Source organism: Dendrobates tinctorius, unplaced genomic scaffold, assembly GCF_039654945.1.
Source record: "Dendrobates tinctorius isolate UK_male_01 unplaced genomic scaffold, ASM3965494v1 ptg000338l, whole genome shotgun sequence".
Lineage (NCBI taxonomy): Eukaryota > Metazoa > Chordata > Amphibia > Anura > Dendrobatidae > Dendrobates > Dendrobates tinctorius.
This window is the reverse complement of record NW_027362004.1, coordinates 705,278-722,896: the sequence shown is the minus strand read 5'-3', so window position 1 is coordinate 722,896 and position 17,619 is coordinate 705,278. Positions and strand designations below refer to the sequence as shown.

The 17,619-nt window shown below is 41.1% G+C and overlaps 1 protein-coding gene across 3 annotated transcripts in view; it reads right to left on the bottom strand.

The window, feature by feature from the left end:
* Positions 1–17,619, bottom strand: part of MSI2 (musashi RNA binding protein 2) — a 713,954-nt gene that overhangs the window by 137,915 nt on the left and 558,420 nt on the right. The window contains exons 6-7 of one of the 3 annotated variants that reach the window (XM_073562120.1): positions 11,404–11,469; positions 11,242–11,287 (exon numbers count right to left, since the gene is read on the bottom strand). The exons of 1 other annotated variant lie outside the window; for it this stretch is intronic. In XM_073562120.1, coding sequence (XP_073418221.1) covers positions 11,242–11,287; positions 11,404–11,469 — 112 coding nt within the window. The remainder of the gene's footprint in view (positions 1–11,241; positions 11,288–11,403; positions 11,470–17,619) is intronic. One more of the 3 variants, XM_073562118.1, reaches the window with a different exon arrangement.

Genomic DNA, 17,619 nt, shown 5'->3' with positions numbered 1-17,619 from the left:
GAGACAGAGCGAGAAGACCGAGAGACAGAGCGAGAAGACCGAGAGACAGAGCGAGAAGACCGAGAGACAGAGCGAGAAGACCGAGAGACAGAGCGAGAAGACCGAGAGACAGAGCGAGAAGACCGAGAGACAGAGCGAGAAGACCGAGAGACAGAGCGAGAAGACCGAGAGACAGAGCGAGAAGACCGAGAGACAGAGCGAGAAGACCGAGAGACAGAGCGAGAAGACCGAGAGACAGAGCGAGAAGACCGAGAGACAGAGCGAGAAGACCGAGAGACAGAGCGAGAAGACCGAGAGACAGAGCGAGAAGACCGAGAGACAGAGCGAGAAGACCGAGAGACAGAGCGAGAAGACCGAGAGACAGAGCGAGAAGACCGAGAGACAGAGCGAGAAGACCGAGAGACAGAGCGAGAAGACCGAGAGACAGAGCGAGAAGACCGAGAGACAGAGCGAGAAGACCGAGAGACAGAGCGAGAAGACCGAGAGACAGAGCGAGAAGACCGAGAGACAGAGCGAGAAGACCGAGAGACAGAGCGAGAAGACCGAGAGACAGAGCGAGAAGACCGAGAGACAGAGCGAGAAGACCGAGAGACAGAGCGAGAAGACCGGGAGACAGAGCGAGAAGACCGGGAGACAGAGCGAGAAGACCGGGAGACAGAGCGAGAAGACCGGGAGACAGAGCGAGAAGACCGAGAGACAGAGCGAGAAGACCGAGAGACAGAGCGAGAAGACCGAGAGACAGAGCGAGAAGACCAATGCGGAGCGAGAGATACAATGCGGTTTGGGTTCAAGTTCGGTTACAGTTCTGGTATCCGAACCAAACTTTGGAACAAAGTTAGGGTGGGGTACCAGAGCCAAAACTTCCATGAGTCTGTTGACCCCTACTCATGGCACCAAATTGTGCAAAATTCCATGTCTAGAACTGCCTTGTCTGCTACTTCTAACTGCCTATACTACATGGATGTAGGAAAAAACAAAAACAGGCAGAGATGCTTACCTGTATAGACAGGCCTCAATACAAATGCACTATCAGGGTGCAGCGGACCCAAGTAAAATGGCAACTGCACAGGTGCAATAATACCTAATGAAACAGCCAGCCTACAATCAGGGATTGGCCGTGTGGCACACCAGTGCAAAAAAAATAAGTATGTTAGGCTTAAAAAGGTTGTCCAGAATGATGAACTCTGATATTGCCAGGTATTACAACTCAGCTACAATACCCCACACAATCTGCAGAGAAGTGTGGAAAAATGGAGCTATGCTTTTCTATTCTTTGACAACTCCTATAAGTATCTTTACTAAATATGTATACCACACCTCTTAATACAATGTGTACAATGTCCAAACGCCTCCTTGTATCAGATATGAATGCAGTATTGAGTTACTGCACAGCATTAGCCCATTTTATAACGATGCCTTGCAGGAGGTAATGTTTTTATGAGTTACTATGATGCAGAGTTATTACGTTTACTGAGATTTTCTCTGTCCTTTCAATGCATGAACCAGCTTTTAAGAATTCGTTTAATAAGCAGCTTATAACGGCAAGAGGAGGTGCAGATGTCTTAGATGACGATATATAAAAAACGTGATGGAAATACTTTGATAATTAACTGAAAAAAAATAATTACAGTATTAGAAGGCAGGATATTTTGAAATTTATGTAGACAGGGTTTCTTTCTTAAGGATATTATGGACTTCTTAAGTGAAATTATAAGTGTTTAGAAGGAGACAGTGGATAGATTGCATGCAAACACAATAATTGCATTTGCGAAAGAACAAGTGGATGGGGCAGGGAGGAAGGATGTGAAACACAGAAAGAGGAGACATGTTTGTCTTTATTACAGAGAAATCTGCTTAAGAACTGGCAAAGCTTCAGAATCAAAATATGTATTGATGTCTTCATTACCAGAAAGGTTTTACAAGGTGAGCAGACGATGCTGTATACCCGCAATGGGAAGGAAAGACGGAAGGCATTAAAAAGAGAACTCAAGTTATTAAATGTGCAGCTCTGACAAAAATTAAGACACCACCACATCAAATCTCTGTCATGGGGAGGCCATTCTCCAGACCTGAACCCCATTGAAAACCTCTGGAATGTAATCAAGAGGAAGATGGATAGTTACAAGCCATCAAACAAAGAAGAACTGCTTGAAATTTTTGTACCCGGAGTGGCATAAGGCCACCCAAAAGCAGTGTGAAATACTGGTGGAAAGCATGCCAAGACACATGAAAGCTGTGATTACAAATCATGGTTATTCCACAAAATATTGATTTCTGAAGTCTTACTGATTTAAAAAATTAGCAATGTTTCTAAATGATTATAAACTTATTTTCTTTGCATTATTTGAGGTCTGAAAGCACTGTTTTGCTTTTTTTTTTTTTTTTTTTTTTTTTTTTTTAATTTTGACCATTTTCTTTGTCAGAAAAAAAATACAAAATGTATTGCTTGGAAGTTTGGAGAAATGTTGTCAGAAGTTTATAGATTAAAAGAACAATTTACATTTTACTCAAAAATATACCTATAAAGAAAAAAATAAGACAAACCGAACATTTGTAAGTGGTCTCTTAATTTTTGCCAGAGCTGTATATAATAAATTTGGTACAGTAATACAATGCAGGATGTGCTGTAAATGTTTTCATAAAAATTTTGGAAAGTTATGAAATGTCCTATATTTATGTTTGTTCTGTTCCTGATCTAAGGATATCTTCTTTTAGTTGCGATGAATCTGTGCTGCACTTTATGTACATGCTCAGTAGTGAAAGGCAGTGCTGTGGAGTCAGAGGTGAGATGAATCTGTGCTGCACTTTATGTTCATGCTCAGCAGTGACCAGTGCTGTGGGGTCGGAGGTGAGATGAATCTGTGCTGCACTTTATGTACATGCTCAGTAGTGACCAGTGCTGTGGGGTCGTAGATGAGATGAATCTGTGCTGCACTTTATGTACATGCTCAGTAGTGACCAGTGCTGTGGGGTCGGAGGTGAGATGAATCTGTGCTGCACTTTATGTACATGCTCAGTAGTGACCAGTGCTGTGGAGTTGGAGGTGAGATGATTCTGTGCTGCACTTTATGTACATGCTCAGTAGTGACCAGTGCTGTGGAGTCGGAGGTGAGATGAATCTGTGCTGCACTTTATGTACATGCTCAGTAGTGAGAGGCAGTGCTGTGGAGTCGGAGGTGAGATGAATCTGTGCTGCACTTTATGTACATGCTCAGTAGTGAGAGGCAGTTGTCATGATCTCAGTGCGGGTTTGACTCGCACACATGGGGTTAATGTCTGGAACCAGTGCTGATGACTGGCATTTCTGGGGTTAAAGGTTGTGATCCCAGTGCAGGCTTACCTGCACACCTGGGGCTATGATTGTGGCATCTCCCTGGTTCTGGGAGAGGCTTCTTATTGCCTCAGGACGCTCCCATCCCCATCAGTTATACTTTCGCCCTTGGCATTGTGTGGTGACCCCTGAGTGTGTTTGTGCTGTGTTCTGGTTGCTTGATTCTCTGTGTACGACTCGGTCTGTTCTCTGGATATTGCTTTGGATTCTGCTTGGTACCTTCTATGTCTGTTTGGTTTTGACTTCTGCTTGGCCCTGACTATCCGTTCTGTCTCATCCCTGGTACTTTACTGATATCTCTGTGTATGACCTCCGTTTTGCCTGACTGAGTATTTCTGTACAGAGTCCTGCCATCTCTGAAAGCAGGACGCTAAGCCCCGCCCCCTTGCAGTCACATGACCGTAGGTCCTGTGACTGCTTGCTAAAGTTCAGCCTCCACAGGTCCTGTGTATCTGTGCTTTTTAGCTGTACCTGACCCCGGGCCCCCCTACAGTAAGGGTGAGTCCCTGCTCAGCGGAGGCTGCACGCCGGCGCTGACAGGATCCTGACAGCAGTGCTGTGGAGTCGGAGGTGAGATGAATCTGTGCTGCACTTTATGTACATGCTCAGTAGTGAACAATGCTGTGGAGTTGGAGGTGAGATGAATCTGTGCTGCACTTTATGTACATGCTCAGTAGTGAGAGGCCAGGCCGTGCTGGGGAGTCAGAGGTGAGAGGATTCTGTGCTGCACTTTATGTACATGCTCAGTAGTGACCAGTGCTGTGGAGTCGGAGGTGAGATGAATCTGTGTTGCCCTTTATGTACATGCTCAATAGTGACCAGTGCTGTGGGGTCGAAGGCGAGATGAATCTGTGTTGCCCTTTATGTACATGCTCAGTAGTGACCAGTGCTGGGGAGTCGGAGGTGAGATGAACCTGTGCTGCACTTTATGTACATGCTCAGTAGTGAGGCAGTGCTGGGGAGTCTGAGTTGGTGGTCGGGAGTGGGGGAAATGGAGGAGTCAGATGTAAGGTTTGGCTTATCTACTCCACAGCTCTGGTGTAAAGATAGAGATTTAGAAAGGACATTTTAGGTACCGGGGTAACACTTTAATCCAGGGGCAGACATATCATTAGTGCAACCTGTGCAGTGGCTCAGGGACCCAAAGGGTTAGTGGGCGCACTTCCATCTCCAAAACAAGAGGAATTGCGCAAAATGATGAGTTATTGGACTACAAAGGTTCCACATATTCTTCTTGCACAAGAGCTTTCTTCTGGCTAAGTCAGCTCCTACTTTAATACTCAGTTTAATACTATTATGAATGTGCAACACCTGGGAGAAAATGAACTTTATTTCTCAAGGAAGCCGCTGGCTTTCATTCTTGCAGGTGTGCCCGAATCAATTACAGTCACCATGTCACTGATCACATCAATGAGAACAGCAGCTGTAACCACGCCTCAGCACTGACTGATAGCTACCTCTGCACTGATACACTGTAGTGCTGTCGGTCAGTCAGTGTTGTGAGCAGTGACTGCAATTGTGCTGGTTATGTCTATATGACTGAAAGCCAGCAGCTCCCAGGAGAAATAAAGTTACTTTTCTCCTGGGTGTCGCACTTTTCGTACTGCTGCCAGGCACTTTCATAATGCTATTTACCTGCAGAATAGCCTTATACAAGCCATCAAACAAAGAAGAACTGCTTCAATTTTTGCACCAGAAGCAGTGTGAAAGACTGGTGGCAAGCATGCCAAGACGCATGAAAGCTGTGATTAAAAATCATGGTTATTTCACAAAATATTGATTTCTGAACTCTTCCTGAGTCATAACATTAGTATTGATTGTTTCTAAATGATTATGAACTTGGTTTCTTTGCTTTATTTGAGGTCTGGAAGCTTTTTTTTTTTTTTTTTTTAATTTTGACCATTTTTCTTTGTCAGAAAAAAATACAAAATGTATTGCTTGGAAATTCGGAGACATGTGGTAAGTTTATAGACTAAAAGAACAATTTACATTTTACTCAAAAATATACCTATAAAAGAGAAAAATCAGACAAACTGAACATTTGAAAGTGGTCTTTTTGCTAGAGCTGTATATCCCCTTTTATAGGCTATATCATGATTCCTGCTGATCAAACCAGTTTTCATGTGCCGAAAAGATGCGGGCTCAGCGCGAAAGCAGGCATCAAAGAGAGGGAGGCAACCTATGACATACCTATTTGTCATAGGTCATATAAAGTGGTTAAAAGGGCACAAACTGCATCAAATTAAAAAGTCCTCGAGAAAACTTATTTCAGTGGGGGTCCTGGAGGGAGATGCGCCACAAAATGTGACATTTGTTAAAAGTCCCATTTCATGAGTCTAAAATATATGGAGAGTAGTACATTAAAGAAAAATAAATACAACCTTAAAAGTGGAGTAAAACATATAAAGCATACGGTGCAAATACTACGGTGCAAATACAAAAACTACTTAAATTACTCCAGAAAGCTGGAGAAAGATGTATCTATAATTCTTCCAACTCTCTTTTTTAAACTGTCGGTTCCTGAGCCTCTTGATTAAGGTAATATACATGGTGGGCATGGGGCTAGTTCAAACAATGTGATTTTGAGTTGAAATTAAGCCAAATTAAAGAGGTTGTCCACTACCATGACAACCCTTTCTCATACCCCAAGCATGGCCCCGATAGTATGAAAAAGCCTATACTCCCCTCCTTGGCCGACGCCGTTCCCGCAGTGTCGGCACTCACAGACGCAGGGCTTTTGTGGGTTACATAACATGTGGTGCCCGGTGCCCAATCAGCACTGGAGTTACTGTCCCTTTCTCATACCCCAAGCATGGCCCCGATACTATGAAAAAGTTACCCTCCTGTGCTGATGCCGTTCCCGCGGTGTCGGCACTCACAGACGCAGGGATTTCGTGGGTTGCATAACATGTTGAGCCCGGTGCCCAAACAGCACTGGCGTTACTGTCCCAGCCTTCGGACAAACTGAACATAAAGTGGAAGTCAGAGATAAGCTGAAGCCCAGACTTCCTTTTCATGTTCAATTTGTCTGAAGGCAGGAACAGTGATGCCAGCACTGATTGGGCGCTGGGGTCACAACAACCACACAGGAGCCCTAGGGAGAGCGAGTGCCGACACCATGGGGTCAGCGCCGGCATGGGAGGAGAGTATAAGCTTTTTTATTTTATCTGGGCCAAGCCTGAGGTTTGACAAGGAGTTGTCCTAGTAGTGGATAACTTCTTGAACTCTGATTTCCTTCCAAAAAAATACATGCACCAGCAACACAGAATGGAAATAAGTAGCTGCTGGACACCTCCGGCTCCCCTTATCCCAAGAAAAGCAATTGAACATGGGTCCCAATATACCAAGATAAGAGCTTGTGAAGGTGTGAGGTAGCATAAGTAGAAAGTCAAAAGTTGAAACAAGCAGCAAGTAGGATTTTATAGAGGGTGACAGTACAATCAGTCTGCTAGAGTTCCCATTTAATGACCATCTGCCATTTTAATATGCTTACCTTTTTTATTTGTAGTAGTAGTGACTTTCTTCAAACTTAATTCTTTTATTAACATTAAAGAGGTAGTCCAATACTTTTCATGAATGTCTGATCGGTCTGGTTCAGGCACCGGGCCGCCGGCTGGAACGGCTCAATTGCAGAGCTGTTCCGTCTTCTGGTGGTGGCCGTGTTCGAGCACCGCATATCCACCTCCTATTGATATGAATATGAGGTAGATGTGCAGTACCCACCAAAACCAGAACACTGAACAGCTATGTAATGTAGCAGTTGCGTCTAGTGCAGTGGTTCCCAAACTCCAGTCCTCACGGACCCCAACAGGTCATGTTTTCAGTATTTCCATAGTGTTACACATGTGAGAGAATTCCTGATGCCTTGATGATACTTCCATCACCTGTGAAATACTAAGGAAATCCTGAAAACATGACATGTTGGGGGCCATGAGGACTGGAATTTGGGAAACGTTGGTCTAGTGGCTGCTACTGACACCGGGAACGGCTAATCAGTGGACATGATGGGTTTCTGACCCTGATTTATCAGACATTGTCCTATTCTTTGAAAAGGTCACCAATGAAAAAATAGTGGACAACCTCTTTAATTTTGGTATGGGCATATCTTGGTAAGATGGATGGTCCGTCTACATTGGCAGCACCACTGAGCTTATTGTTTGGCTTCTGCACTGTAAAAGGGAAGTAAAAGCTGCAGCTAAACAATGGGAGCAGCATTGGAGACTAACCGGTGGACCCTGCAAACGAGTACAAACTGCTGCTGAGGTCGAACATTATTTGAAAAGGGTTAAAACCCTTTGATGTGTGTTTATTTAACAGTTTCCTTTCCATGTTGACAGCTGACTGGCCTGTCACATAACCTAATGTTCAGCATTGAGAACAGTGAACATGATTGATTAAAGCCTTCTATGGCAAAAGTCTACGAGCTCCAACTCCACAGACCTTATCAGAGATTAATAAACTCCTGAGACTCTTTCGCACTATTTAATTAATAAAATAGAAACCAATGTTTTCTAGTGACATTTTATGTAAAGCTTTTTTTGACAGAATCAGAATGAAAATATAATTTAACTATCTTTTACTCGGGAATTCCATCAAAAACCTGTACAAGGAAAGTTTGCATGAAATGGACATCATGGCCAGAAAGTCTATAAAGGACCATCAAAACTAGAATACAAGCTGGCTTATTCGCAAAAGTTACTAATAACATTCACAGATATGTATATTATCTATGTAGGTATTTGTTGTCTTTAACTCTTTCACTGTCAAAAGACTTACAGTAAGTGATATGTCATGACTTCACTCGTTTGCCACAGCTTTAATAGAAAGAGTTTAGATTTAGACCTGAACTTGGCGCGGTTTTGTGTGCAGACTTTTAGACACAACATGAATTTTTATGCATTTTTTAACAAAATGCTATGCTTTCACGTAAAATTGCACAAAGGCTCCATTAACTCTAAATTAATGGATGGCATTTTCACAATGTGCTTTTTATGATATACAGGTTCTCTCTAGCGAAAGATTATTTGCAACAGCTCTCCTGCCTTGTGAACAGATGATGATCTTAAACAGGGGAATCACACTTAATTCAGAATTCTTTAGAAGAGGATATGAAAATAGATTTATAAATTAGACAACCCCTTTACAGTCATATGTAAAAGTTTGGGCACCCCTATTAATGTTAACCTTTTTTCTTTATAACAATTTTGGTTTTTGCAACAGGTATTTCAGTTTCATATATCTAATAACTGATGGACTCAGTTATATTTCTGGATTCAAATGAGGTTTATTGTACTAACAGAAAATGTGCAATCTGCATTTAAACAAATTTTCACCGGTGCAAAAGTATGGGTACCCTTATCATGTTCTTGATTTGAACACTCCTAACTACTTTTTACTGACTTCCTGAAGCACTAAATTGGTTTTGTAACCTCATTGAGCTTTGATCTTCATAGCCAGGTGTATCAAATCATGAGAAAAGGTATTTAAAGTGGCCACTTGCAAGTAGTTCTCCTATTTGATTCTCCTATGAAGAGTGGCATCATGGGCTCCTCAAAACAACTCTCAAATGATCTGAAAACAAAGATTATTCAACATAGCTTTTCAGGGGAAGGATACAAAAAGTTGTCTCAGAGATTTAACCTGTCAGTTTCCACTGTGAGGAACATAGTAAGGAAATAGAAGAACACAGGTACAGTTCTTGTTAAGCCCAGAAGTGGCAGGCCAAGAAAAATATCAGAAAGGCAGAGAAGAAGAATGGTGAGAACAGTCAAGGACAATCCACAGACCACCTCCAAAGACCAGCAGCATCATCTTGCTGCAGATGGTGTCACTGTGCATCGGTCAACAATACTGCGCACTTTGCACAAGGAGAAGCTGTATGGGAGAGTGATGCGAAAGAAGCCGTTTCTGCAAGCACGCCACAAACAGAGTCGCCTGAGGTATGCAAAAGCACATTTGGACAAGCCAGTTACATTTTGGAAGAAGGTCCTGTGGACTGATGAAACAAAGATTGAGTTGTTTGGTCATACAAAAAGGCGTTCTGCATGCGCTGTATTGTTGACCGATGCACAGTGACACCATCTGCAGCAAGATGATGCTGCAGGTCTTTGGAGGTGGTCGGTGGATTGTCCTTGACTGTTCTCACCATTCTTCTTCTCTGCCTTTCTGATATTTTTCTTGGCCTGCCACTTCTGGGCTTAACAAGAACTGTACCTGTGTTCTTCCATTTCCTTACTATGTTCCTCACAGTGGAAACTGACAGGTTAAATCTCTGAGACAACTTTTTGTATCCTTCCCCTGAAAAGCTATGTTGAATAATCTTTGTTTTCAGATCATTTGAGAGTTGTTTTGAGGAGCCCATGATGCCACTCTTCATAGGAGAATCAAATAGGAGAACTACTTGCAAGTGGCCACTTTAAATACCTTTTCTCATGATTTGATACACCTGGCTATGAAGTTCAAAGCTCAATGAGTACACAAAACCAATTTAGTGCTTCAGGAAGTCAGTAAAAAGTAGTTAGGAGTAGAGTTGAGCGACTTTGGTCAGATCGGGTTTCGTGAAACCCGAATGAAACAAAATAAGTTTCAGATGAAACTCGTCCGACTAGAGCAAAACAAAGTCGGAGTTTCGTCCGAAACCCGACCCCAATGCAAGTCAATGGGAAATAAAAGTCGGACGAAACTCCGACTTTGTTTTGCTCTAGTCGGACGAGTTTCATCTGAAACTTATTTTGTTTCATTCGGGTTTCACGAAACCCGATCCGACCAAAGTCGCTCAACTCTAGTTAGGAGTGTTCAAATCAAGAAAATGATAAGGGTGCCCATACTTTTGCACCAGTCAAATTTTGTTTAAATGCAGATTGCACATTTTCTGTTAGTACAATAAACCTCATTTGAATCCAGAAATATAATTGAGTCCATCAGTTATTAGATATATAAAACTGAAATAGCTGTTGCAAAAACCAAAATTGTTATAAAGAAAAAAGGTTAACATTAATAGGGGTGCCCAAACTTTTACATATGACTGTAAGTCCTACAGGGTAGTCATCTCTCTTTGGGTAAAATGTCGGCTATCATAGATATTATGGTGTCGATGTTAGACACCTCAAACTATATCTATGAATGTCATTGGTATCTTCTTTAAAGGGAATCTGTCACCGTAAGTTGGCGGCCTATGTAAATGGCTTGTGTCTGGTCCGATGGGCGGTGTTTCTTCTTTTTTTTTTCTCCACCCCATTCGTGGCCCCCGTCCGCGATCTTTTCCAGAATTCTAGTAGTTCTACTCCATAGTTCGCGCATGCGCAAAGCAATCTTGCTTCATGCACGAGCAGTATGCTTTGCCCATCTGCGGGCAAAGCCGAAAATTATTACTGCGCATGCGCCGGTACACTATGTCCCGGAACACAGCAAAATACTTCCGGGACATAGTGTACCGGCGCATGCGCAGTAATGATTTTCGGCTTTGCCCGCAGTTGGGCAAAGCATACTGTGCGTGCGCGAAGCAAGGTTGATTTGCGCACGCGCGAACTATGGAGTAGAACTACTAGAATTCCGGAAAAGATCGCGGAGGGGGCCACGGATGGGGTGGAGAAAAAAAAGAAGAAACACCGCCCATCGGATCGGACAAAGGCCATTTACACAGGTCGCCAACTTTCGGTGACAGATTCCCTTTAAGACAACATCAGGTTTGGTGGCTCTTTATTTATTTAGTTTTATTTTATCATCAAATTAAAGGCTTTGTTCCAAAACGTTTACACTACAACTACAAATGGGCTAAAGAAATGGCTTTTTATAGGAATTTCAATTATTATTACCAATATTATATAAGTACAATTTTCATAAATTAACCAGCTAAGTAATATTATGAGCTAGTATGTCGCTATATCTACTTGACAGCAACTGTAACTTACTTGAGTAGGGACGACCTGCGGATCAAACCTGATACTTCACCTTTAACTTGCAAAGGAAATGAATGACTATAATCAGCAACAGGCACTTAAAACAGAGCAACCAAGCAACTTGCTTCTATCTAGCTCTACTGTGTGCCACTCTGAGTTCACAAGGCCACCTACCTGATCCTCTTGCTGCCGCCACTGCTGCTGCTGCTACTGGTCCATAGGCTGCTGCTGTAGGGAAACCTAAACAAAAATGAAAAACAAACATGTACGACCAGATTGCAGTAATAATAGAAGGGCAAGTGGCACACTCATCGTGAAAGAAAAAAATATGATTACAAACCTATTTTAGCTGTGAAGACCAAATTAGAAAAGTACATAAAATACACAAGATGACAATCACCTTCTACATCTGCTCCTTTGCTGTAAAGTGAATGTCTACTCTAACAACCTCTCCTTTTTTCACCCTATATCAATTTCTTAATATTTTTTAAGAGCATTCTAGAGCTCCAATTTTGCAATGCATGGTCTTGTTTTTTATAGCTGTATGCCAGTTTTCTTTCGAAAAAAGGTTGCAAGTTATGGCGCATGTCAAACCTGCAAAATAATAGGAACGAGGTTTAGGAGGAGAGAGCTTGGCCACTGTGGACTGACAAATTTACTATATTTAGACTGCGTAAATTCAAGGTACTGGTGCAGTGGCAGCCATAAATGGGACAAATTTAATGCAGCTTGAAATAAATTAACAACTAAGGAAAAATTCTAGCACAAAAAAAAATTCAAGAGAGAAAAATTTATTAATGTAGTATAAAATCACAATCAAAAAACATAAAGCTAATAAAAAGGCAGGAACTCACGAACAGAAATGTAATTAATCATAGGTACTTTTTTTATATACTTTTTGATTGTGATTTTACATTACCTTAATAAATGTTCCTCTTTTTAGCTTTTCTTGGCGATGGAATTTTTCCTTACTTGTTTTGCCTTTCATGCCGGGGATGCTAGACCCGTTTATTCCGTGCATCACCATATGGACTATTGATGACTGTGCTCTACCTTGGTGAGATGGCAGATTTTTTTCTTTTTTGTATTCTAAATAAATTAGGTGCACCTTACTTTAATTAACTGCATATCATGGCTGACATAAGACATTAACCTTAAAAAATTCCATCCACAGGGTCAAAAATATTCACACACAAAATTCTGGCTACCTGGAGCAAGCACTTGAGGGACCTTGCTGTGTACTCTTTTCTTTTTGTTTTACCCACTTACAAACTATGTGTCAGAAAACGTATTTCCATCCTCAAACAAAATATGTCAGTGCAAAGAAAGGTAAACATTCACTTTAAGCTATGAAGTACACAAAACCACTTCCCTTTCCTATTTAAAGAAATTGTCTGTTTCAAGCTCGGCCTTGGATACTAAGAGATGTTTACCGAGTCTCCTAAACTAAAAGATGATTTTTCTAGGTGCAAAGTCATAAACATTGCTACAGGATAAAAGTATAGTTATAAAGGAAGTGTTTCCATATAGGCAAACAGTGAATTATCAGATGGTCTATTTAAATATTAGAACTTAATTTGCCATCTACCCATTTAATGTTTTTAATCCTTAAATATGGGTTTTTCAAACCGAAAGGCGTAAGCTGACATTACATTTTTTAACAATGTGCACTTTCTAAATATCCTTTTTAACCATTTCACTTAAAATAAATGTTTTAACCTATTCTTCCCTGGTGCTGGAGACTGTCTTACAGTTATGTTCAAAAGTTTACATAACCTGGCAGAATTTTTGCTTTCTTGGCCTTTTTTCAGAGAATATGAATAATAACACCAAAACTTTTCCTCCACTCATGGTTAGTGGTGGGGTGAAACAATTTATTGTCAAACTACACCCGAATGACCTTGATCAAAAGTTTACATACCCCATTTCTGAATAGAGTGTATTGCCCCCTCTAACATCAATGACAGCTTTAAGTCTTTTGTGGCAGTTGTGGATGAGGTTCTAAATTTTCTCAGATGGTAAAGCTGCCCATTCTTCTTCGCAAAAAGCCTCCAGTTTCTGTAAATTCCTGGGCTGTCTAGCATGAACTGTGCGCTTGAGATCTCCCCAGAGTGGATCAATGATATTGAGGTCAGGAGACTGAGATGGCCACCCTAGAACCTTCACTTTTGTTCTGCTGTAGCCAATGACAGGTCGACTTGGACTTGTGTTTTGGATTGTTGTTTTGAACATCTAAGTACGTCCCATGTGCAGCTTCTGGGCTGATGATTGCAAATTTGCCTCCAGTATTTGCTGATAACGTGCTGCATTCATCTTTCCTTCAACTTTGACCAAGTTTCCTGTGCCTTTGTAACTCACACATCCCAAAAATATCAGCGATCCACCTCCATGCTTTACAGTAGGAATGGTGTTCCTTTCATCATAAGACCTTGTTGACTTCTCTCCAAATGTAACGTTTATGGTTGTGGCCAGAAAGTTAAATTTTGGTCTCATCACTCCTAATTACCTTGTTCCAGAAGTTTTGAGGCTCGGCTCTGTGCTGTTTTACGTATTGTAGTTTAGATACTTTGTGGCATTTGCACAGTAATGGCTTTTTTCTGGGGGACTCGACCATGCAGCCCATTTTTCTCCAAGTGCCTCCTTATTGTGCATCTTGAAACAGCCACACCACTAATTTTCAGAGAGTCCAGTTTTTCAGCTGATGTTATTTGTGGGTATTTCCTTGCATCCAAACAATTTTCCTGTCAGTTGTGGATTAAATTTTTGTTGGTCTACATAACCATGATTTTACACTTGTTATTCACAATTTTAACACTTCTGACTGGCATTATTAATTCCATGGATATCTTTTTGTATCCCTTTCCCGTTTTATACAGTTTAACTACCTTTTCCCGTAGATCCATTGAAAATTCTTTTGCTTTCCCCATGAGTCACAATCGAGAAACATCAGTGGCTGGATGAAAGATGCAGAAGACTGTTTAGATCCCAGAAATTCACTCAACTTTTATGCACACACACTGATTACAAGCAAACAGGTCACAGGTGAGGATGTTACCTTTAGTAGCCATTGAAACCCATTTGTGTCAACTTTTGTGCATGTTATCAGGTCAAAATCACCAGGGAATGTAAACTTTTGATCAAGGTCATTTGGATGTTTTGGGGTGTCATTATGATTTAAAAAGAGAAACCACAGTAGTTTGACAATAAATGGCTTCACCCAACCACTAACCATGTCCGGTGCTGCTGCGAGTGTCTCCAGTGCTGCGGGGGATTCTGCTGACATTTTGTGAAAGGCCAGAGCTTGCGCAGTTCCATGCTTTCCTATGCGGTGGACTCTGGGAAAATGGCCACCGGGGGCGGCGCATGCGCAGATGGAGATCTCGGCATCAAGATCTTGGGAGAAGAGATCTCAGCGGGGGCGGTGCATGTGCAGATTGAGATCTCGGTACCAAGATCTCGGGAGATGAGATCTCAGTGCTGAGTTCTCATCTCTCGAGATCTTGGTGCTGAGATCTCCATTTGCGCATGTGCTGCCCCCGGCGGCCATTTTCCTGGAGTCCACCGCATAGGAAACCATGGAACTGCGGGGGCTCTGGCCTTTCATAAAATATGGGTACAGCCCCCCGCAGCACTGGAGACACCCACAGCAGCACCAGACACCCCTGCAGCACTGCCGGACACCCCTTCATCCAAGCCTGCGGCCTACGCTATCGGAAAGGTATTTCTGCATTATAAGAAGTACCTCCATTTTCCCCCCAAATATGGGTGGAAAAAGTGCATCTTATAATCCATAAAAATATGGTAAATGCAAAAAAATTCGACCCAAATTTACCACTAACAAAGTACAATAAGTCACAAAAGAAAATAATCACAGGGCTATGTTGAAGAATTCCAGAGGTAGTACCACAAATTGACACTGGTGAGAACTGTAAAATTTGGCATGGTCAGGAAGATGAAAATAGGCTTGGGGGTGAAGGTGTTAAAGCTGTTTTTTTTTTTTTCTTTTTTTTTTGTAGTTTACAAAAGGGGATGTTTGCTCACAGGATCTGGGTTCATGTCACTAGGCAGCTCGCCAAAATTACTCTGAGCATTTCCTTGTAAAGACTATAAAAATTATCACTAAATAAAAAGGTCCAGTTCTCTGCAACTGTATGGTAGATTAAAAATAAATTAACTGTAATACTCAGGGGAGCTGCAGGAATAACATATAACAAATTGTTTCCACTTTTGACCGGTCCTCTTTAATTTGCTTTATATGTGAAAAAAAGTTCTGCAAAAAATGCATTTATTATTCAATCCCTCAGAAGGTTCACATAAAAATCTAATAATTATTTGACACACCTGAGCAATATATTAAGCAGAGATTCATCTCATCCTATGAGCTTATCAAGAGATCTGAGTGGGCCTTGCTACATGACTGCAACTTGTGCCATAATAAATATTTCCTGACAAACTCTACCCATTTTTATCAAGCCAAATAATTCCAATTTAACATTACTTTTGAAGTTAACCCCTATACTTCGTACATAGCTCACAAAGCAGTGACGGCAAGTCACCATATAGTCATGCACTTTTCTAAGTTGCTTGTGGTAGACCTTCATGCTCTAGAGAATATTTTCACCAGCTCCCTCTTCTCAAGGTCTCCTCTGCACCACATAATTTCCTTTAATTTATAGCAACAAGGCAGTGCTCTTAATCATTCTGTGAAATTACTTATATTTACTAAATGGACTTTTTATAAGAGAGACAATAAGATGCACTTTTCGCTGTGAGTTTAGAGGGAAGGTTCTTAATTGCACTCTATTAAGTATGGGATAGACCATCTCATTTAGAAAACTTTGAAAAAATTGCTTGGGTATTCAGAGATTTTCATTTCAAACTTTATTCCTAGCTCACCAAAAAAAGGCTAATATATCATAGCTCATCCATCACAACGAGAAATAACACCAAAAAAAGATAAAATGGAATATGGAGCAATAGAATAAAAATATGATTTTATTATTTTCTTCCAAAATGAATAGTAAAATACCAACAATGAATCGATCAAATATTACAATATATAAGGGAGTCAGCGACACTTAGTATCCACATATAGGTAAGAGAGGGTACCTAGTTGGAAAATATATAAAAACAATTGCACAAGAATTGGCTTCATATAGTATGTGCACATATATACTGAAATATATGATAATGCAAAGTTGCAAATTTTAACAGATATATATGTATACAAGAAAAAGAAAAAAAAGGGGTGTTTTTTTATCTCCAATAGGAGATTAAAGTGCAATAGTGCATAAAGACAATTTGTCCTAATAAATCCATAGGTCTACAACTAATAATAAAGCGATCCTAAAAACAGATCTGCCATATAGACATCTGAAAACAGAGGACTTAATCATATGCCAATAATATAATATAGGGCTGCCAGTTGTAATAGAGCCAGAATCAAACAAGTGCAAAAATAAATATGTCCAGAAAAGATAAGCCAAGACCCAGACTTACTAATTAGTGGAGAAAGGGACCCCAACGCACGTTTCGCTATTTAGCTTCCTCGGGGGGCAAGATTCACTATTGGTATTTTACTATTAATTTTGGAAGAAAATAATAAAATTATATTTTTATTCTATTGCTCCTTATTCCATTTTTTCTTTTTTGGGAGTCTTTTTTTTATTCCTAGCTCATTCAATGTGTTTTTCTGCTTCAATACTTGATAAAAACATCCACAATTATCAACTCAACTTAATGGAGAAACTCCTGGCACCCAGATATTTCCCCTATCTATATGAAAGACCTCGGTACGTAGGTAGAATAATCTCTTCAGCATTTTTTTTTTTTTTACACTGGAACCCCTATTGTTCCCTATATAGCCCACTCTTTCCTGATGGTCAATTTTAGGCTACTTTCACACATCAGGTTTTTTCCAACAGGCAGGTTCCGGCTATTTGTTAAAAAACCAGATCCGGCGAAAGCTGCTGCCGGATCCAGTTTTCTCTCATTGAATTGTATTAGCGCTGTATCGCGCCGCATGGCCTTCCGTTTCTTCCGGTCTTTGCCAGATCCGGCTAAATGTTTCATTCTGGCATCTGGTAAAAAGGTATCTAGTAACGTTTTTTGTCTGCGGCGAAAAACCTGACAGCGCCAGCGCTTCCGTTTTTTTGCTATAATGGATGCCTATGGGCGCCGGAATGAACCGGATCCGGAAAAAGACGGATCCGGCCACCGGATACGGTTTTTTAAGTCTGAGCATGCTCAGATCCAATTGGCCAGTCTCCAGGAAACAGATATAAACCTGCTAGACGGATCCGGGAGAAAAACTGATCCATTTCTTCAAAATTTACGCCGGATCTGTTTTTTTTAACAAAGAGCCGGATCCTGCCTGTCAGAAAAAATCTG